Here is a 21,469-nt window from a genome sequence, read left to right as displayed (position 1 = left end):
AAGAGTCAAGCCCCAGTGTGCCTGGTTTCTGGTGCTCTGCCCAGTCCCCTCTGAGCCACACTGGTTGCTGAAGCTATGTGATGTCACAGACCTTTAAGAACCACGGCAATACTGTTAATTACCCCCAAGATACCTGCCCGGCTTGCTCCCTCCCACATTCTAGTTTCTGCTTACAAGTCATCTCCTTAGTTTTCGCTGACCACAGCTCCGGGAGAGCATCGTCACTCACAGCTGGGCACTTATGAGTTGCTCAGGACCTTTCTGACAGTCACTTGGCTCCGTGAATGATTCTTCCCCAGGGCACCTGACTCTTCTTTTTCGTCCCTTCAGGTTATGTTGCAATGGGCGCCGTCCTCCCATCCTTCTGGGGCCAGCAGCCCCTCGTCCAACAGCAGATCGCCATGGGTGCTCAGCCATCAGTCGCTCAGGTGATGCCAGGGGCTCAGCCCATCGCATGGGGCCAGCCGGGTCTCTTCCCTGCCACTCAGCAGCCCTGGCCCGCCGTGGCCGGGCAGTTTCCGCCAGCCGCCTTCATGCCCACACAAACTGTTATGCCTTTGCCAGCCGCCATGTTCCCAGGTCCCCTCACCCCCCTGGCCACCGTCCCAGCCACGGGTGACTCGGCCAGGTCCAGTCCGCAGACCGACAAGCCCAGGCAGAAAATGGGAAAAGAGATGTTTAAGGATTTCCAGATGGCCCAGCCTCCGCCCGTGCCCTCCCGCAAACCCGACCAGCCCTCCCTCACCTGCACCTCAGAGGCCTTCTCCAGTTACTTCAACAAAGTCGGGGTGGCACAGGATACAGACGACTGTGATGACTTTGACATCTCGCAGTTGAATTTGACCCCCGTGACTTCTACCACACCGTCGACCAACTCACGTGAGTGTCCTTCTTTGGCAACATAAACCCACTGAGAACAGCTGATGCCTTGTTTCTGGCGTCAGAGGAGTCATCTCAGGGGCATTCAATGGGCTCTTTGTTTATACTGCTGCTACCAACAGTAGCCTCTCATTATTAGGTACCGGTTCCAACAGACGCACCTTCGCTGTGCGCTTTGTATTGGTTATTTTTATCCTCCGAATGGTGCTGGTGGCAAGTAGAGTGAGACTTGTCTGACAGATGCTGAGAGTGAGGTTCAAAGACAGAGGGCGCAGAGAAAGGGGTAGAATTAAGCCCAAGCCTGTAATTTTCCTGCCGTGTCACTGCCTCTCACCGTTTTTGCTCTTTCGCTCATTCACTCGCTCCTGTGCGTATATCCCAGCTCAGACGCCCAGACTTGGCATTTGGCTTATTGAAATAAAAACGACTGGTGCATGTGAATTTTAAAAACGTTCGGAACCGGGATTTAAAAAATAGAATAGAAAATTAAGATCAGGCGAAACCTTAGGCCCGAGATACAGCAGCTGTAAGGCCTCATGCAACTGGTATCATTGAAGCCAGAATTTGAGTCAAAGCTTTGGATAGTCGAAGAGAAAAAATGGTGGTGTGGCAGAAAGTTCTGGACCCGGAATCCAGAGAGCAGCCGAATTAGACTAGTTTTGTGCTGATGGGCAAGTCATTTTATTTATTTGACCTTCAATTTCCTCATCTATCTTAGGCTGAGGGTTATAAAAAGGATTCAGTGGTACGTGTACTAAAGCTTTTATACCTCTCAGAGTTTGAAGTACTTTTATTGTCAGTTTTATGGCCTGTTGAGTGGGTTTGTGCAGATCCCGGGGTTCTAATCCTGGCTCCCCCACCACAAGCTGTGTCTTTGGGCAAAGGTGTGACATCCCTTAACCTCCGCTGTGTCTTGGGTAGAATGAGGAAGTTGACGTGGATAGAGGTGTGCCTTCTAGTTCCGGCATTCAGTGATGCTGCCCCAGCTCACTCTTCTGCTGCCAGCCTCTGGGAAACCAGAACCACTCAGCCAGTCAGAATCCAGTTACACCTGGGCACACCTGTGCTTGGTCGACATCCCCCCGGGAAGGTGTCTGGTGATCCAGTTCGTGCCTTGACAGTTGATAAGGGGAAGGAAAAGGCTCGTGGGACAATGAGCTTGGCGCTTTTATTACTGTCACAGATGATACAGACGGCTGCTTAGCCAATACCATGAATTGTCAAAAAAAAAAAAAAATCTGATGTTAACACAATTAGGTCGTGTCACCAGCCAGGTTGGGAATGCTGTTCTGAAAATGAGCCTCTTCTCTGTGTATAAACAGCCTGCTTCCTCTCAGGCCATAGGATCTACACGGTGAGGGCATTTCTATTCAGTTCCAACTCACAGGGTTTGCCTGAAGAATAATGAATAAACGAAATGCTAAAGAAATGACAGGCATGCATGAAGAAGCAAGCACCTTTTGAAAACGGAGGTCTCCTTTTCGAGGGTCTTGTGTGCCAGCTACAAATAAAAGAGGAAAGTTGAGGTTCTTTAAGGACAAGGGATATGCCTTAATCGTCCTCACGTTGCTGCGCTTCTCACGATGCTCCCGTGGTGTCTCGCACGTGGGAGGCATCTGGGAAAGGTTGTAGAGAATGAAAGGAGCAAAACACAGGCCGCTCAGTTACTGCTGTGTTTCAGAGCTGGGATTTGCAACCTTGGCGCGATTGAGATTGGCGGCCAAGTCATTCTTTGCTGTGGGGCTGCCCTGTGCACAGTAGGGTGTTGAACAGCATCTCTGGCCTCTACCCACGAGACACCCAGTAGCCTGCATCCTCTCCCCTGAGCCATGATGATCAAAGATAACACTAGATATTGAATGAAATTGCCCCAGATCGAGAACCACTGTTTTAGAGTATAGCTGTGTTCTAGAAAGCCTTCTAAAAGTTAAGACACTTGCATAAATAAACTTCAAGTTAATATACCCATGATTCCATCCAGTAAATACGAGCAGTGCACCTCTCAGCGTGGGCAGCTCCGTGAGGGCTCTCTGCCTTCAGTAAGCAAGGAGCGACGTCAAACACAATTCAGACTCAAATTACATGAATCATTATGAAGCATGCACTGCGTATCAAGGTGTTTTCATAAAGCTTCTCTCATTTCTCTCAGTCTGGCTGGTTTGTTCTGTAATCATCTCATGAAACAAAACAGGCTTCCTTTCCAATTAAAAAGCAACTCATTGTTTTATTTTAAAGAACATGAGTGAAAATGATCTTTCTAGCCTCTGATCCGTCAACATCAACTTTTAGAGTGTTTCGAGTGGAGTGGCACCTCAGGTAAACCACGAATAGGGATAAAAAAGCACGGTGGACTGGATGGTGTCCGATCTGTGGTGAATCCCAGCGCTCCTGTTCCATTGTGACGTTAGCTCTGAGGAAGACACTTCACCTCTCTGAGCAGCAGTTTCTTCCAGAAAAGAGCCGACAGGTACAATACCACCTTGAGGCGTTTCTGCTCGAGGGCATAATGAATGCCAGGTGCCTCGCCCAGTGTCTGGCTTGCTGGCACACAATAAACAGCACCGTCATTCTAGAGAGAGGTTCATCGAGGCAAAAGCAGCTCACCACGTCTTAGAATCACTCACTGTCTGAGAAGCAGCCAGATTCTGTAAATTCTGGGAAGTCATGGCAGGGAGGCCTTACCAATGTTTTTTGGAAGTCAGTTACTAAATCAAGCCACGCCCCTCTCCCTCGGGGCTGAGCCAGTGATGGGTATTTTCAATGCCAAGTTAGAAATTATCGAAAGAGTAGTTTCCAGTGGCAGATTTGTTATAAACCACTGGGATAAATGAGACAAGGAAAATGTGGGAGGGTCAGGACAGAAAATGCATCTCCTTGTGGAAGAAGGAAAAAGTTAACCATCAGCTACATCCATCTTCCCAGGTCACTGAGACACTCTTTACACAGCATGTGTTTATCCATTACCTACTATGTGTCTAGATACGAATCCCTACTATGTGCCAGGATCCAAAGCCTGCTTCTGCCACTTGCCAACTCTGTGGCCTCGAGCAGTTTAGCAATTTCACTTTCCTTCTTGGTTAAACTGGGAGAACCCCTACCTCAGAGAGGCTTTCTGTGGACTAGAGATACTGCCTATAAAATTTCTGGTGGTTTCTGACACATAGGAGGCACTCAGTAAATGCATAGCGCTGTCCTCTTAATCTGTTTATTCTCACTGAAATAATTGCATGATGTTAAGGAAGAGAGAAGAAAGAAAACCATAGTCCAGTGGTTCTCAGCTTGAGTCTGCAGAAGCACAGAGTCTGGGATTCAGTAGGTCTCTGTGGGGTGAGGCCCAAGAATTTGCATTTCTAACAAGTTCCCAGATGTGGTTGATGCAGCTAATGCAGGGATCATCCCTTAAGAGCCACAGTCTCACCCATCCCTGTGGCCCAGCTCCTTCCTGACCGTCAAGTATGTGAGAAGACAGGGTGAGTAGGTACAGAAGAGATACTAAAGTGTTCAACTGCTGACTTGTGACAGGAGGAGGGCTCCTGGGATTTGACTCAGTGTAACCAGATCCCCGAGGGTCTGCGGGGTCTAAATGGTCACCGCCAGACATTTATGATGTTTTCTCTCTTTGCATGGTCTCCGTGCAGCTCCAACCCCAGCCCCTAGACAGAGCTCTCCATCCAAATCATCCGCATCCCACGCCAGTGATCCAACCACAGATGACATCTTCGAAGAGGGCTTCGAAAGTCCCAGCAAAAGCGAAGAGCAGGAAGCTGTAAGTGACCGGTTTGTTCTTTCTGGTTCGGTTTTTCTTAAACTTAAAGCCTCTGTCTCTGAAATGGACGATACATGAGGAAACAGACGTAGAAAAGAGCACTGCCTCAGACTCTTATGCTCTCAAGGGGTTTCCTTTTATGTTCAAATGAGCAGCTGAAATCCGATATCCTTTCATGAAATTGTTACTACCAGTTCTCACACTTGTGGCAGTGGCGTCCAGTAGCTGAGACGCTGCCTCCTTTAGGATAACTGATGATACGTGTGCATGGAAATATGCCCAGCTGTCTTATATTTTTCAATTATGAAAAAGGAAAAAAAAAATGTTATCTTCTTGTGTTCTAGCCTGAGGGGTCACAGGCCTCATCCAACAGTGATCCATTTGGTGAACCCAGTGGGGAGCCCAGTGGTGGTAATATAAGTCCACAGGCCGGTAGCTAGATAGCACAGGTCTGGGTAGGTATCTGTCCCTTTGATGTCCTTCACCCTGAAGCCATCTGCTTTCCCCTCCACTTGTTGCTTCCCTCTAAAGTCGCATCCCTAACATCTGCACCATCTCTCCTGGCCTGAGCGTTAGCCCTGATGTTTGTGCCATCTCTCCATGCCTGGTGTCTGTCTTCTGCCTTGTTTTTCCTCATGGATGCATGACCTTGGATATATATTGGGAGGGTAGGGGTAAAGATGAGGAGTGGGGCGTGGTCATGCTGTATTATTCACGATATGATCTGAATGGGGGGGTGGTGATTGAATGAGGCATGGTTAGAGCTACTTTCAGTTTCTGAAAAGCACCCACACTCGGAGATGGATATGTTCTGCTCACCCTGATGATTGCTCCGTTTGCTGTGGTCCAGATGCTTAAAATCTTTGAAACGATGTGCCACTGCATTGGCCCGCACGCCACAGACCTAAAGACGTCACCACCCACACACAGAAGCCCAACCAAGAAACAAAAACAAGCAGTGCTTGAAATGACTGATAGAGATGGAGCAGGGAGGGTATAGTTCAGTGCTAGAGCACATGCCTAGCACGTGGGAGGTCCTGGGTTCAAGCCCCAGTCCTTCCATATAAATAAATAAACATAATTAGCTCTCTGCCTAAAACAAAAAAATTAAAAATTTTTAAGACATGCTTAAAAAAAAAAAAAAGACTGATAGAGATGTAAGAGCACAGTAGCCCACTGTGTCGGGCCAAAAGGGCCCCACACCCGTTCCTCGCCGCAAAAGTGAAATTCTAAGCTCAAAGACGGGTCACGTCTGTTCGCCCCTGAGGCTCTGCTGTTTGCGCCTGCGTGACAGCCTGTGGTTTGCCACCGGACCACTTCAGATTCCATCAGCAGCTCCTCGGAGAGGGGTGTCCTTCCATTTCCCAGAAGTGGCTTTGGGCACTTGAATTTCAATACATCTGATTTGATCGAGAGAAAGAGGGGTTGATGAAGCGAACTTTCTCAGGAGGCAGAAGTACCCCTTGTTACCCAGACGTGATTTCTGAGGTCACTCCTTGACAAATGTGTTCAATTTTCAGATACTTTTCTAGTTCTCCGTAGCCATGTAGGACGGCAGAGCCGCACCGACAGAGCTCCCTTCTTAAGGCCTGAACAGCCTGGTCAGAACCATTAAAATGGTAAATAGTTTTCACCGTTCATAAATGGATTCTGAGGCTACCTCGGAATCGGTCGCAGTTCACGTGTGAGCTATTTTGACGGTTATTGAAAGCTCATACAGTGTTTTGAAAGTGCAGTTTGTTAATAGATTTTATGATGAAAGAACTTCACGCACCGTACATCTCGCCGCATTCCGCCTCGGTACCCCAGCCCGCGGGGACACATCGTGCCACGCGCGCGCTCCTCTGAGCGTCCAGCCTTGCAGAGCTGCTCGGGGAGCTCGCGATACCAGGCAAATCAGGGCTCCAGGAACGACAGAAGTTGGAGATGGTGGGCGGGCGCCTTGGGAAGATTCCCCAAGAGGTTTTTCTGTCCCTTACATGTGTTTTATAAACTTTCACATCCTCAACCGCTCCTTGGAAAATTTGATGCATGAACTGGGGGTGGGGAGGTGGGAACAGAGCCATTCGTCAGGATAGCAGCCAGCATCATCCTAAAATTGGGAAGTTTTCCTAGAAAACAAAGGGGACATACGGCACTTGCAGATCGATGTGTCACACCCTCATCTTCATGAGGCTGCTCTGCTGGAGACAGTCATATAAGCTGAACTGTTTTGGGGCGGGGGGGTGCGGGGTAGCTTCAGCTTGTTCCGTATTTGTTGCTCCATCTGTAGACCCCCAGGCCATGGCTGAGCTGTGAATGGACGTGGCATGTCGTGGCGGGAAGAGCTCAGAATTTGGAACATGAGTTTAAGTTCTAGCTCAGCTACTTCATAGCAGGAAATCTGGGGCAAGAACCATCCTTTCTGTTGCATCTTGGTTTGTTTACCTGCCAGAAGGGGCTTATTTATCCATTCTGTTGACTGAGATAGCAGATGGAGACAGGCGCTCGGTTCTCAGCTTAAAAATCTGGGTTCTGGAGCAAGGCTGAGTTCGAATCTGGCACTGGCACTTACTAGCTATGTGACCCTGATGAGCTGTCATAATAATTCTCTGTCTTATTTGGAAAAATAAGGATAAAAATAGTGTCCTCCTCATAGGGTTGTTGTTTGGACTAAGTGAGGTGATGTGGGTGGAGCTCTTAGCAACAGTGTCAGACACAGAGCGGCCAGTCGCTGTTAGCTGCCATTAGCACCACCGCCACCACCATCATATGCGGTTCGCCACTCCTTGGATTTTATGCATTCAGCCCTTATGTCCTCATGTTGAGTAAATTCTACCATAAGGACTCAGGCCATTGGCTGGGAGGTTTTGTTTTGTACTTTGTATTTGTAAGTAATTAATTTTCAGTACGCCTCAAAACAGCTTTGGGGGAAAAGAAGAAAAAAACCCTACTTCTTAGTTCTCCAGTTTGCCCTCTCCCCTAATCACCATGACCCCTATTAGGACCTCCCAGGTCACCTCTGACTTCTCAAACAATGAGCAGCCTTATCTTAGAGTCACATGTAAATCCTAAGAAGTAGCTCCCAGCTCCCAAGGAGGGCTGGGCTATAATCTTCAATGAAGCAATTTTTTGCCTTTGAAAGCTCAGCCTGACAATTTCGCAGTTGCCGGTCAGGAGTCGCGTGCCAAGAGGCTGATGCCAGTCTTGCCGACGTTTCCGTGAAGACCCCCACGAGGAAAGCCCTGATGAGCCTCTGGGCCCCTCCACCAGTAGCTGCACAAGCCACGTTGCATCTCTCTGTCTCCATCCCATTCACCCATCCACCCAACCGGAAATTTACTGACTGCAATTTCTTTGTGCCTCTCCAGGCGTTGGGAAAAAGAATACTATGCAGGGATGGTTCCAGCCATAGCTCTATTTTCCACTCTGCCTCCATGCAGTTGAAAAGCAGGAGTCTCGTCCTCCTTATCGCCCTTGCAACCATTATCTGCAGCTGCTTTTTATTAGAAATACCCGCACAGTTCTGAGTAGGTAGGGGTGACATCTGTTGATAAGTTAAAACCATATCGCACTGCAGTAAGACGGAACAGACAGCCTCAGTCCTCACAGGTGGACGCTTTAGGGCCAATCCCAAACAGCATTTCTGTTTTAGCAATAAAAGGGAATATCTTCAATTATTTCATTTCCCACCCCCCACTACCCTCCCATCTGGGAGAATCACGTGTCTTTAAAAGACGGGGTCAAGAGGGGCCAAAAAAAAAAAAACCCTCAAATAATATTATAATGGCTGGTGTGGGAATGGCAGGTAATTTATACTTCACTGGTGTGTTGCTGGAGCAATTTTCGGGGCAAAATGTTAGCTTTTGAGGACATGAAAGAAAAATGAAAATATTTATTTGGTTAAATAGCTAAGTAAATAAACTGCCTATCAGACTTTCCCAGCTGTCAAGTCAAAGTAGCATCTGTAACAATGGGGAATTGTTTGGTCTGTTTCCCTTAGTAACAACAGATCTTGCCAGAAATAATGTCACTGTCATTTTTTTTAAAATACTGATCTTCATAGTGGGAACCCAAGACATGCAAAGTATTACCTGATGAATTTTTAGTGTTCAAGAGAAAAGAAAGCAGAACTTCAGATACTTTGGGAGGGAGATTTTTTTTAAAAAAAGGGTTGGGGGAGAAAGAAAAGAAATGTTCAGAGTCAGGGGACCTGGTTGGGTCTGAATTACTGTTCCAAAGAAGGCAACCTTAAGCAGGACCTTAGATAATCCTGGGACCCCCGTCCCCACATATGATGAATACGGATCATTGGAACAGCCCCCTCCCCAGACACTCACAGAATCAGAAGATGCCGTAAGTTTAAAAATATATATGTCGTGCGTAAGAAAGTGCTATATAAGTTTTGAAAGTAACGTGTATTTGGCATTATTGTTACTATTCTGTTTTAAAATAGAATCGCACAAGAGAGAGCCTCAAAGAACCACAAAAATGGAAAATAATCTCTCCTCATGGGCGTGGTGCTCAGAGGCAGCTCCGACCAAAACCCGTCCAGGCAGGAGATGCTGGCTGAGGGCAGTCGGCCAGGCTGACGGGGCGGGCTCGCTGCCGAGGGATGTTAAAAGATGGAATCAGGAGGAAGTTAAGACTGAAGGGAAATGGGAGATGAAGAAGAGGATGTAAGCTAAGATGACCTCCAGGTCCCTGACTGGGGGATCTAGGTGGTGGCAGTCCCTGTGCTGAGGAACACAGAGCTTGAGTAAAAAGAAGGCAAGTTTACTTTGGGACCAGTTCTTGTTAACAAGTCCATGAACTTCCAAGTAAAGATGCCAGTGGAATACTGGGTACGGGACTCTGGAGGACAGAAGACTAAATACGGAGATTTCAGCATAGATGTAAGCCCCTGGAGTAGTGGGTACAACTACAAGACACTGACCATTTAGACCGGAGGTCAGCAAACTCTCTGTGACTATGAATGCTTTGTGGACCGTCTGGTCTTTGTCACAACTAATCTACTCTCCTTTTGTAACAGGAAAGCAGCAAAAGACGATGCTTAAAAGGGTGGTGAGTTTGGGTGATAGTTTATTTACCAAAAAACAGGCAGCCACCAAAACTGGCCAGTGGGCTGGCCCTGGCTGACCTCTGATTGTGATCACACTCAGTTTCTGGAATCACTCTGCAGAAGCTAATACAAGCAGCCTTGCATTTACCAGCCCTAATAAAATAAATTTTAAGGTTACCAGCATGTGTATAGCACTTTTGTAAGCATCACCTAGCTCAGTCCTCAGGGGAACACTCTTAAGTGTTTTTATTCCTGTTTCACAACTGTGATGGGTAAGGTGGAGGTTAACGACTTGTAGAAATCACAAGATTCACCTGTAACGGGGCTAGGGTTTGAATCAAGCCCTAGACTAAATAACTGCAGGACACTCAGCTGGGACCGGGACGTCTGAGCTTTAGCAGCCTCTGATTGGCTTGATTGCGTGTGACGGGAGGCAGATGGCTTCGTTTCTGGCCTTTGGTCTTCTCGTCTGTAAAGCAACTCCCGCAAGCCCTTCTAGCTCTTACATTCTAGGACCTTCTAACTTGCCCAGATCACCCACTAGAGCATGGAATACCCAGTCCTCACACAAGACCCTCTGACAGCACCCCTCTCCCAGGCTGTCCTTACCCCCAGCTGACGAAGCAAAGGACGGAAGTGCCTTAAATACGCCGACTTCTGCATGAGATAGCATGACTATCTGCATGAGATCCAGGACCCACTCTTGGTCACCAGGAGCCTACTCAGGACAGGGCCTCCTGCTTATGGCAGAGAACTGTTGTCACCAACCTCAGGGCCATCATCTGCTGTGTAACAAGGTCAGGAAAGATGATGTGCGTGTTCAGAGCAGATAACATGTGCCCATCATTGTTAGGATTGACGGGAATGCAAAATTGATCAGAACATGTGCAGACCCCCTGGGATTCAGATCGTGCATCTCTGTGTTCACCAAGTGGGCGTCAGCACCCTGCGATCCCAGGAAGTGAGTGCATTTGGCAACAACTTCAATCTCTAAGGAATTATCGTTAAATCCATTCTGTGTTTTGAAGACTTGCCTACCCCGAAGGCCAGATTTTCACGCTGAAAGTGGTGAGAAAGCTCCGTTTCTCCCCTTTCCTTCAAATAAAAGGGAAAGGAAGACTCATTTCTGGAGTTAAAATTCTTCATGTTGTATGAGCTAACTTGTTTCAGTCCCATGATGTTGATGTTACAAACCCCATTGTACAGATGGAGAAACTGAGGCCCAGGTGAAATGCTGGCCTCAGTTCATATGGGTAATTAGGATGGCTGGGGTCTCTGTGAGTCTAAAACTCATGCCTTTTTCATGAATTCAGATGGAACTTTATTTCAGCCTTATTTCCACTCCCTGGTTACCACCACCTTTTTCATTTTACCAAACTAGGAAATATAAGACCCCGCTGAGCTAGATCCGGGTGTTGGGGCTCAAAGACTTTGAGGCTGAAGTTGCTGCTCAGGCAGGTCGATGCTGAGGGACTCAAGCTTTGGCTCCCCTCCCAGCTGCAGTCTGACCCTTGGCGTGGCCCTCACCCCTGGCTCCCAGGCTGTGGCAGAGATAGGCTTGCTCAGCCAACTAGAGTGCATGGCGTGTTGACCTCACACTTGAGCCCACCCTTCTCAGCATGCTGTGTCTTCTCCCCGCTCATCGTTTGTTTTGGACATAACCTTTGCTGAACGTGGCCCAGCTTTCCAAAAACAAACACAGTAAAAATGAAATGGATGCAAAGTCATAAGCACAGGATAGGTGGCTTTCCAAAGGGGTTCATTAAAATGTGGGATAGGAAACTATAGGCTGTGATACAGCAAGCCAGACCACGGGGGATGGTTAGGGGAGGGGAGAGAATAAGAAGAGAAATGGGAGTGCAGACCCTGGGCTGCCCTCCTGGCGCTCACTGCTTCTCAAGGACTTTGGGAAAAACAACCCTCATGTCTGGGGAACCCTGTGTCTTCCTACAGGGAAGGCAGTCTCACACTGAGGAAGGGTCCTTCTGGCTTCGACACGCTACAAAAGGGATCCCATGGCAGTGGCGAGGACAGTGGGCTTAGAGCTGGATGAGTGTACACGAAACTCTTGAGAAAACAAATCCAGTGTCGGAAGTCAGATAGGCAGTGAGGGGTTGACTGAGAAGGACACAGGAGAAGTTTTCAGGGTGAGGAAATGCTCTAGAGTTTGATTGCTCCGAGGAGGGGTAGACGGGTGTGTACACTTGTCACAGTGCATCAAACTGTACACTCAGTGTGGGAGTGTTTCATTGTGTGTCAGTTACACCTCAAAGAAATTGAGTTAAAAATAAGAATAGGTAACTTCCGAGAGATGGAAAAGAGTTTAGGGATTGGGCTGAAGGGGAACTAGGGAGTTACTGCTTAATGGGTACAGAGTCTATTTGGGGTGAGGAAAGATGTAGAAATAGGGGTGATGGCTACACATCATTGGGAATGTAATGAATGTCACTGAATGGTCCACCTAAAAAATTAAAATGGCAAATGCTACGCTCTGTACGTTTGCAATAAACAAGGTTCAAAAATAACAAACTTGATTATATTCCAGCTCTGCCCTGTGCTGGCTGAGTGACCTTGGGCCAGTCATCACACTCTGGGGAGCCTCACTTCTCCCCTGTAAATGGAGACAGGAATACCTGGGGTACAGACTTTGGGATGCCCGAGTAAAACCATGTCTGTGATGTAGGAAAGCCCTTTATAGACTTTATAAAGATTTCTGTGAACACAAGCTATTACTCCAATTCTGTGATTCCACTTGGCTTCTCGACGTGAGCTCACACTTTGTCCTTAAAGTCATCTGCAAACATGTGGAAGTCTCTGTTATCCACAGAGCCCTGCAACCAGATCCTTTAGATTAACCCCACATTCTTTTCACACGGTTTCCCGGGGTGGACCCTGTGCCGTTATTAGGTTTCCTCACAGAGCCAGTTGCACCCATGTGCTATGAAGGCGATGCAGTTTGGAAAGCCGCTGACAGGTGATTATGAGGCCTCAGACCATCTTCTGTAAAGGAAGGGCAGAGCCACGCGCCCGGACACAAGGGACCTCGCCGGTTCGGGAGTGCTTCCCCGTGCCAGGCTCTGTGCCAGTCCAGTGATGTGTATATTCTCCTTCAATCCTCACCACATCTCCCCCAGAGAGGGTTTCTAGCCTCATTTTACAGATGAGAAAGCTGGTACTCAGAAAGCTTAAATAACCTGCATGGAGTTTTAAGGTTACAAAGTAGGGGACAGTGAGAAAGAGAATAGCAGCCTGACAGCCAAAAGCTGCGGAACGTGAACAGATTCACAGGACGTCAGCATCGGACGAGGCCCTCTGTGCCCGGGGTGGGTCCAGACCACTCAGTAGCTGTGGCTGAGCACAGGCACACTTGCGCATTGTCCACGTTCCAAATATGACCAAACGTTCTCTCCTGGCTTTAGCCTTGCTCCAGTCTTCCTGCTTTCTGGATAAGAATTACTGAGATAATCATATTCCCACTTTCTGAAAGCATCCAACCCAGAGAGGAGCCTTACTTTCCTGACCCCCCTCTATACGTCTCATGTAAGCCTGATCCTATACTAAGCCTTTTCTAACAAGCTCTTCCAGGCTTTCCCATCACCCCCCTCATTGTCATCAGTGATAAACCCAACTGGAATTCAAGTGCTAGTGTGTTCGCAGTGGCCTTTGGCTGCCAGAAGTTGGCAGTAGGAATCCCACCCGTGTGTTTGTACTCTTCCACTGCATCTCCCAGAAAACAGGATATCCAGCTTAAGTCAGAGGGTGGAGGGCTGATTGGTTCTCATTTTTACTGTATGGTTTCTTTCTGCTTTGTTGTCCTCTACAAATGAAGATGATTAACGTGTCAGATTCGCAAATGAGCTGAAAGTTCGTAAGCATTTGCCAGCTCCCATTAAGAGAAGCACTCTTCACTGACTCACTCCCGTCCTCATGTTCCATGTTGGTGGTGGGTGCGCCTCCCGGGTTCCAAGCTCTGGCTCAGAATTTAGGAGACTGGCGTGAAAGGTGCAGTGGAGACCCCTGTGTGGAAGGTACTAGAAAATGACATGGTGTCATTGTAGACAGAGTCTCCACCGGGCACGGCAGGAGTCCAGGAGCAGGATGGTTTAAATCACCTGCACGGTCCAGGAAGCCCTTCTATGTGGGCTGGTTCTGAAAGTGTGAACCCCCGGGGCAGGACAAAGAGTGGTCCTGAAGGCAGGAGGAACTGTCTGAGCAGAGTCTCAAAGATGGGAAAAAGCCCATCATGTCTGGGCAACCAGAAGTCCAGTTCGGAAGCTGCGCACAGGAGAGAGAGGAAGTAGATGAAGCTGAATGGGGAGGGGCCCCGTGGACCACCCTGTGGGGTCTGCTTATCCTTAGGGGAATAGGGAGTCAGGAGGTTTGGAAACTGGCATGACCAAATCCATTGCAGAAAGATCATTCTGACAGAGGCATAAAGAATTTTTTTTAAGCACGATATATGTGACTGAAGGGTGAGTTTTGATTCATGGTCTGCAAGGGACATTTATTAGCGCTAATGGACTATGAGACTGATCGGTCTCATGTGCCCAGCGAGGGAGCTTTGACCTTACCCTGTGGGTAGCGAGGAGCCTTTGAAAGATTTGAATCAGGGCAGAGATGTGGTCAAATCTGACAGAAGAAAAAAACAGAAATATCAACGGTGTGCTATGCTAACATGTGATGCCATTTAAGCTTTTTGGAATATCGAAAATCGCCTGCAGACCCCTTGGTGACCTTGCCAGAAGTCAGGTCAGAAACTTCTGGATCAGATGATTTCTTAGCTCCCCTCCAGCTCTGACAGTCTAAGACTCTGTAACAAGGAAGGTAAAGCTATTGCCGAAACGTACAGCGCATCACAGTGTCAGACTTCGGGATTATCTGCTGCTGGGGGTTTTCCACGCCACTGCTTCCCTTCATTAGTGGGGATAATTGAGAGTTGACTGCAGTCGTTACCGCTGTTGTGATGGGTATTTGAAGCTAAATTCCGGCAAGCGGGAGATGGGTGAATATTTATCTCAGCTGCAGAAAGTTAATGCAGTGTGGCATTAATTACCCTGTCTGAGCTTGCTGTCTTCTTCTGTTTTTAGGTGTCATTCTCAGTTGAATAAATTAGGTTCCAAAATTAGAATAGAGCAAATGGTGGGGTAAGATCAAGGCAGCCTGACTTCTTAGGGCATCCGAAAAGCAGAGTAGGCTAAGCAAGTTTACCCAGGAAAGATGAAGGTGCATCCTTGTCTCCCAGTGTAGGTGGAAGGAGATGGTGGTTCCTAGTAGTTGGCTTCACCATTGACCGCCTTCCGTTTGCTCCACCCACCTCACCCCCAGGACACAGGCACACAGAAAATTCCCTGTTTAGCCTTACAACAGGTATTTGAAACATTTCAAGACACTGGCAGAGAACAGATGAGGTGCTTAATGAATCATCTTGCTATTGATTTTGCACGGTTCGATTTTAAGAGAATAAAGCCAAGGGAGAGTGTGTTTAGGACAGAGGGATCAGAACGGTGGAAGAAGGAGAAACTGTCTTATTCATTTATTCAACAAACCTTCCTTGAGCACTTCGTGTGCTAGGTCCACATAGGTCAAATGGCAGACGAACGGGTAGTGGTAACTCAGAAGCAGTTTAGAAGAGAGCACTTCCATTCTTGCTGTCACCTGACATTTGGAAGAAGGGTTACATTGATTCTTTACGTTTCCAAGGGCAGTGTGGAGTCCCATGGGTGGGAAAGCATGAAGGGGCAAATTGGCGACCTGTTACAGTACAGAATCGGGTGCCTCAAAGGGTAAGACGCTCCTTCTTCCTGGCAGAACACAGAGATGATGAGTTCTAGAAGAAAACATCCTGCACCTGACCACAGGAACCCCGGATTCTCTTCCCGGCACGGTTACTAAGTAACCGTGTGACTCTGGGGAAACAGAAACTCTCCTCCCTGGACTTCACATACTTCATCTATAAAATGATGGGCCTGGACAAAATTACCATCTGGTCCACCCCCACTTTCCAATAAAAGCAAGCAATGTGATATACTAAGTCCATGAGAGACAGTACAGTGACTTTGAGATCATACAACCTCTTTGACTTTTAGGTTTTGTCTACAAAACAAAGGTAGAAAGAATAAAAGCCACTCTCAGGACTGTTAGAGAAAAAAAGACATGAGGATGCTTTATAAATTCCAAAACACTCTACAACACCATAGATTGAAAGGTTGGTTTTGAGTGGGGGTTTTTTTGTTGTTGTTTTTTAATGGTGGCTGTTGTAATAGACGAGAAAAAGCACTGGACCTTACTTTTAGATCTCGTGTCCTCAACTTACTAGCTGTGTGACCATGGACAAATTACTTAACTTCTCTGTGCTTGGTTTCTCATTTGCAAAAGAGATAAAACATCTGCCTTACAAGGCTGTTGTGACGTGTTCAAGAGACAGTGTGCTTGAAGATACCTCGCATGGTGCCCAGCGTGTAGTAGGGGCTAGAGCGTGCCAGTTCGATCTGTTGGTTCAAGGAAGGCAGTTAAGAAGGACTTACACTCACGTGGCAGGAGGCAGGCTAATATATAAAATATAGCAGAATTAAGATGTCAGTGTCTGTTTAATTCTGGTACAAACATTCAAGAGTGACAGCGTGAAAGTCAGTTTTAACAGAAGGGCCTGTGCACACTGAAGGCCAGAGCATTGACCTGATCTGTTAGTGCGCCCTGGGCCATTTCAACATGAACTGCGGTCTGCAGTGATTTCAGCAAGGCCAGACACCATTTCCCATCTGCATGTGGATTGACGGTTTGCTGATGTGTTGTGAAAATCCTTGTGTATGTCTTAGGACAGCCCTGCGGGTGCAGGCAAATGACAGGCCAAATCTGAAACAGCAGAGAGAATGGAAACAAGTCCCAGAAGCCGGTAACTAAGAGCTTGTGGCACAATTTCTATTTCTCTTGCTCTAACGAGTGCCCCGTCATCACTGCTTGTAGGAACCAAAGAGCAATCTGACATGGAATTTCAGCAGTCTCACGTGGGTGTTTGTAAAACTGCTGGAAAAAAGCTCACTTGACTCACGATAGGTGTCACCATGTTCTGAAGACCTAATTCTGCCAAGCACTGTGCGAGAGGCTATATATATATATATTCTCTCTTACTCTCTTAAGAACCCTGTTGGGTAAACAGTGTTATTCCCATTTCATGGTTGGGGAAGCTGAGGCTCAGAAAGTGTAAGTATTTTGTCCACATCACACAGCTTGTCCAGCTCTCTCTACTAGACGCTGCTGTGTCCCTAACAGGGCGATCAGGCTCAACTTGAAAGCCAGAGATAAAACTGGGTGAGTAGTTCTTCTCAATGATTAAAAAAAAAAAAAACTTGCCAAAATCATATGCACCATGACTGAAGAATCCCCAAGCCACCTAAGGTCATTCATCATCAGCTGTCATCTTTCTGTTGTAACCCCAAACCCTCCTTCCCTTGTTGTCTCAGGAAACCCTGTCTGGAGAAGAGCGGGTCTCACTTTGTCCCTCTGTCCCCAGGAGCTGGAGCCTCTCTATGCGCAGATCCACAGACCTAAGGAATAGCACCCCTGCGGGCTTGTGGCGGGTGCTTCAGGACTGGCATGGAAATCAGCATCGCGACAGGCTCTCATGTGTCCTTTCACCTTCACCTCACCCCACAAAGAAATTCACGATGGTCCCCACGGAACTCGTTTGGAAGAGGGAACTAAGAGTTTTTGGCAACCAATGGTAGATATCTCTGGCAGCACAAATACAGAAACAAACACAAACACACAAAAGTATAAAACAAAGTCATATCCAACGTTAAATCACCAATCAAGCCGACGCTTACCCGACAAATACCCTAAGCTCTCCTAGTGTGGGTTTAAGAGGACCCCGTCTGTGAATCCGTAATTCTCTTTTTATTCTTCCACCTGTTGACCAGTGTAAAGACATCGAGTTTGGAGTGACGGGCCTCAGAGAGTGACATCAGGGTTGGCACCGATGTCACTTAGGCAAAAAGCAAGAGGCCCTCCGTCACCACGGTCTCATCATCCATATGCCTTTCCACGTGGGATGGTGTGTTTCCATCACTCCACACAGCCTGGTCTGCCAGTTGCCCCCTTTCCTTTCTTTGTCATGTTTGAAGATGAATGGGTGTACAAATTTTTGTATTGCTTTTGACTTTTTTTTTTCGATGTTGATGAAGAAATCTAACTGGAAAGGAAAAAGCCTCATATGAAATGAATTAACTTGAAATCACAAGACAAATAAGTGGTTGATGATTCTTCTTGATCATAAATGTTGCCAAAACAACCCTTCAGCTATTCTAAACCCTGGTGAAGACGGACGGCTTTCGGTTTAACCTTCACTCTGTGAGTAAGAAAGGACATTGAATCCCATTGATGAGAAGGATAAAAAAATGCATCTGATTTCCTCAGAAGCTCTAAACTCTTAAGTACAATTAAAAAATATTTTTTATTTTTTCCGATATCGTGCTGCTGTGACGCTATGCAGACAAGTGTCTTCTCCACGTGCCATTTTCAAAGAAAAGTCATTTGCCAAATAATTCGGGGACAGTCCTGGTAATGCGGTTTTGGATCTTAAAAAAAAGTGACTTTCTACATGGAACAATGGTGACATGAATATTCCGAATAACAAACTGATTCCAGTGGTCACGATGGTTCATCTCTGTCTCTTTTTGTACATCAGAAAATTCAAATGGGATTTTTATTTTATAACTTGAAAAAAAAAAAACCCGACCATTAAACTCTTTAAATATTTAAGGGAAATGGCTTTAAGGAGTTCTCATGAAAAAAAAAAATTTGCCAGTTTGGGTTTGTTTTTTTTTTTTTTGTAAATATGAATGTTAATGAAAATGCTTTTTAATGATGCCATCACACTGTAGAGAAGGTAGCAGATTGAGTGCAAGATGTGACGAACTTGATGGATGGGGCTCACTTTTCAGGTGTTACTCTGGAGCATATGGTAGGAAGCTGGAGTTCAGGCACAGCTGGCAGGAGCAGGTGGCCAATCAGCAGCTAGTGAACAGGAGGGAGCATGTGACTCCGTCACCTAATCTAGCCTTTCCACAAGAGTCCCCGCCCTCTGCGTAAAACAAGAAAGAGACAGCCCATGCTCTGAAGGCCTGCTCTTCAGAGCCCCAAACTCCCTCCCACCTCTCCATGCCCAGTGACCCCCATAGAAATCACAGGACTGTTTGTATGTGAAGCAGAAGAATTTAAAGTCCCTTTTTTTTTTTACATTTACAAGACAAGAAGTGCAGTGTTTGGTTCGTATGTTCAGCACATGATTTTCATAAAGAATCTATATATTTTTGCCCTACAGAGAATTGTTCTACAGGTCAAATGTGTTTTCCTGATGTTCCTATGCAGTTACAGTATGTTGAATTTAGTGGTTTAACACTAAGAAGAAAACTTTAAAGAATCATGTGATTAATTTGATTTGGGGATGGTAATTATTTATACTTGGTTTTAAAATTTGAAAATTTGCATTAACCTTGATCTGATTGACTTAAATAGGCCTGTGTCCTTTGATTCTTTACATCAGTAGAAACGAAAATGATTTGGAAGGTGGTCTACTTGTTCGGAAAGAAAAAAAAAGGATATGTCATGGTGGTTATTCCTTTTTGACAAGCCCAGATTTTACACTGTCAGGTCACTGGAATCTAAATTGTTTTCAGTTGCATAAACTTGGAAAATGTCTATTACAGAAATATATGTAAGTGTCACCCTGATATGGAAGGTCTGAAGAACCAGAAAGGTGAAAAGGGCCATTTCCCTTCCTCCATCAATGTCACATGTTGGTCGACAAGATTTCTCCAGGAATGTGCGTACCTTTTATGAGTCAATAATCCTTCCACATGAAGGGGAAAATGGGAAAGCTGTGATAACCACGAGCGTGGTCCTAAAACCTGTTCCCTTGTGCTTTCTGGGGATTTGATAAGAGAGGTGGTTCCCGTGGGGAGATGACTTGGATTGTTCTGTTGTCTGTGATTCTGACTCTAAACCAGTGGTGCTATCTTCTCCCTCGATTCAGCTGTCTTGAGTCCATCCCGCAGTATCACACCCTCTTACTGAGTCTGTGGGTTGCTTCTGACACGTTCAAAGGGAACCCTGCCTGATGTCGCTGCTTCAGGGACACCGTCTGGAGCTAATTTCATAGCAGAAAGTGACACCCCAGGGCACTTTTCATCACTGATTGAATGTGGTTGAAAATATTCCTGGCTCCAGACTTAAAGAGGATGGCCCATGTGATGCATTAAAGTGAGGGTAATAAAGTCAAGATTTTAAACTGCCATCCTCGTTATCATTGGCAGAATTATGCTGTTTGATATGCGCTGTTTGCTGAGCTCAGAACCACCATATCCCATCCCAGGAATGCAGTGAAATTTCCAATAAGAGCTGAGGTGCCAATACCGAAAGGCTGTGTGGGGAGTCTGCCCAGTTCCAGTTAGATCGATAGAAAATCCACGTGTACAACTGTTAATTCCTCATCCTTCACTAGCACGAAATTTGTCACTTTAAATTTTGAAACCAGGGAAACACCACCCGTCGTTCTGTCCCCATTCCCCATAGCGCTCCGATCTTTACACGCCGCAAGACTTTTTTGATAATCCGTGCTCATCCCAGTGTCTACGGAAATCCCATCCTGTCATGTACCGGGCACCTTCTTTAAAAAAAAAAAAAAATGTTTACTCTCTGGGTTTGGTTCATTTCAATTTCTGCGTTCTGACACATATTTTTTTAATAAAGATGAGAAAGAGAAAATGACTGTTGCAGGACATTTCTAGACCTACTTTAACTTTACCTCAGATGACAGTTTGTTAACATATATTGGACACATTATTTTTAACTTTATGTACAATGCATTCAACAGAACAGCAAAATTTTTAGAAATTTTCCATTAATTTCTGTAACACGCCATGTAAAACTGTTACAATAAACATGTTTGAGAACAACAGCTTACCTGGTTTTATTCCACATGCTTCTACTGGATACTCAGGTGAAAGATTAGAAGAAATGGCTTCCCTCGAAGCTTCCATCAGGCCAGGCGAAGGCCTCTGTTTTCCCCGCTTCACTGAGGAGGTAGAGCAGTTTGTCCTCAGGTCCATTCAGGTCCTGGCTACGCTTGGAAATTCAGCCACAGTGAAGAATGAGGAAGATGTTGTCAGGAAGAGCACACCCTGTGTAGGTGTTGTGTTCGGACCATGTTTAACCTAGGACTTGCAAAAGTTAGAAAAGATCCCAGGACTCACCCTATGGATTTGGGGTCTCAAAAAAAAAAAAAAAAAAAAAAAAAAACCAAAACAAACAATAGACCTGCTAAACTCTTGGTTGGAAGATCAAGATTAACCTGGACTCTCAAAGAGTTTGCCCCATAGTTCAAGATCGTCTGCTTTAATGGATCCAAAGAAGGAAGCATTCATCTTCACGTTCCCCACACACTCCATGCCAAAAAACTTGAAAAGCGGTCTGGAGCTGGACCTTGACTTTTCTATGTGTTGAAGAACAGGAAAAAAATGTGTGTGTGTGTGTATATTTATGTGTGTATTTGTATGAATCTGTGTGTATTTATATGGATATGTGTGTGTGTATGTGTGTGTGATTTTTATCTCCTCTTGTTATTAGATCGGTTTGTTGATCCAGTAATCAGCCAGATTACAGATTATGATTAGGTCATTGACATGCCAAAAAAACACCTGTGTTTTAAGAATGGTTATGTTAATGGTTATAGAAACCCATGCCCTCAGTCTGGCCTCATTAAACAGAAAGTATTAAACAGGTGTTAC

General features: G+C 46.2%; 1 protein-coding gene across 5 annotated transcripts in view; it reads left to right on the top strand.

Moving 5' to 3' along the window:
• The window catches only part of DAB1 (DAB adaptor protein 1), a 385,062-nt gene extending 364,427 nt beyond the window's left edge, over positions 1 to 20,635 (top strand). For 3 of the 5 annotated variants that reach the window (XM_032494389.1, XM_032494392.1, XM_032494390.1), the window contains 4 exons: positions 331 to 879; positions 4,518 to 4,645; positions 4,990 to 5,100; positions 17,197 to 20,635. In XM_032494389.1, the coding sequence (XP_032350280.1) occupies positions 331 to 879; positions 4,518 to 4,645; positions 4,990 to 5,085 (773 nt within the window). In that variant the 3' untranslated portion in view covers positions 5,086 to 5,100; positions 17,197 to 20,635. The remainder of the gene's footprint in view (positions 1 to 330; positions 880 to 4,517; positions 4,646 to 4,989; positions 5,101 to 17,196) is intronic. The other 2 variants (XM_032494388.1, XM_032494391.1) reach the window with 1 other exon arrangement.
• The last annotated feature ends 834 nt before the right edge of the window (positions 20,636 to 21,469 follow it).

This window comes from Camelus ferus, chromosome 13, assembly GCF_009834535.1.
Source record: "Camelus ferus isolate YT-003-E chromosome 13, BCGSAC_Cfer_1.0, whole genome shotgun sequence".
NCBI lineage: Eukaryota > Metazoa > Chordata > Mammalia > Artiodactyla > Camelidae > Camelus > Camelus ferus.
Note: the sequence above shows the minus strand (reverse complement) of the source record. Positions and strands in the feature narration are given on the sequence as shown.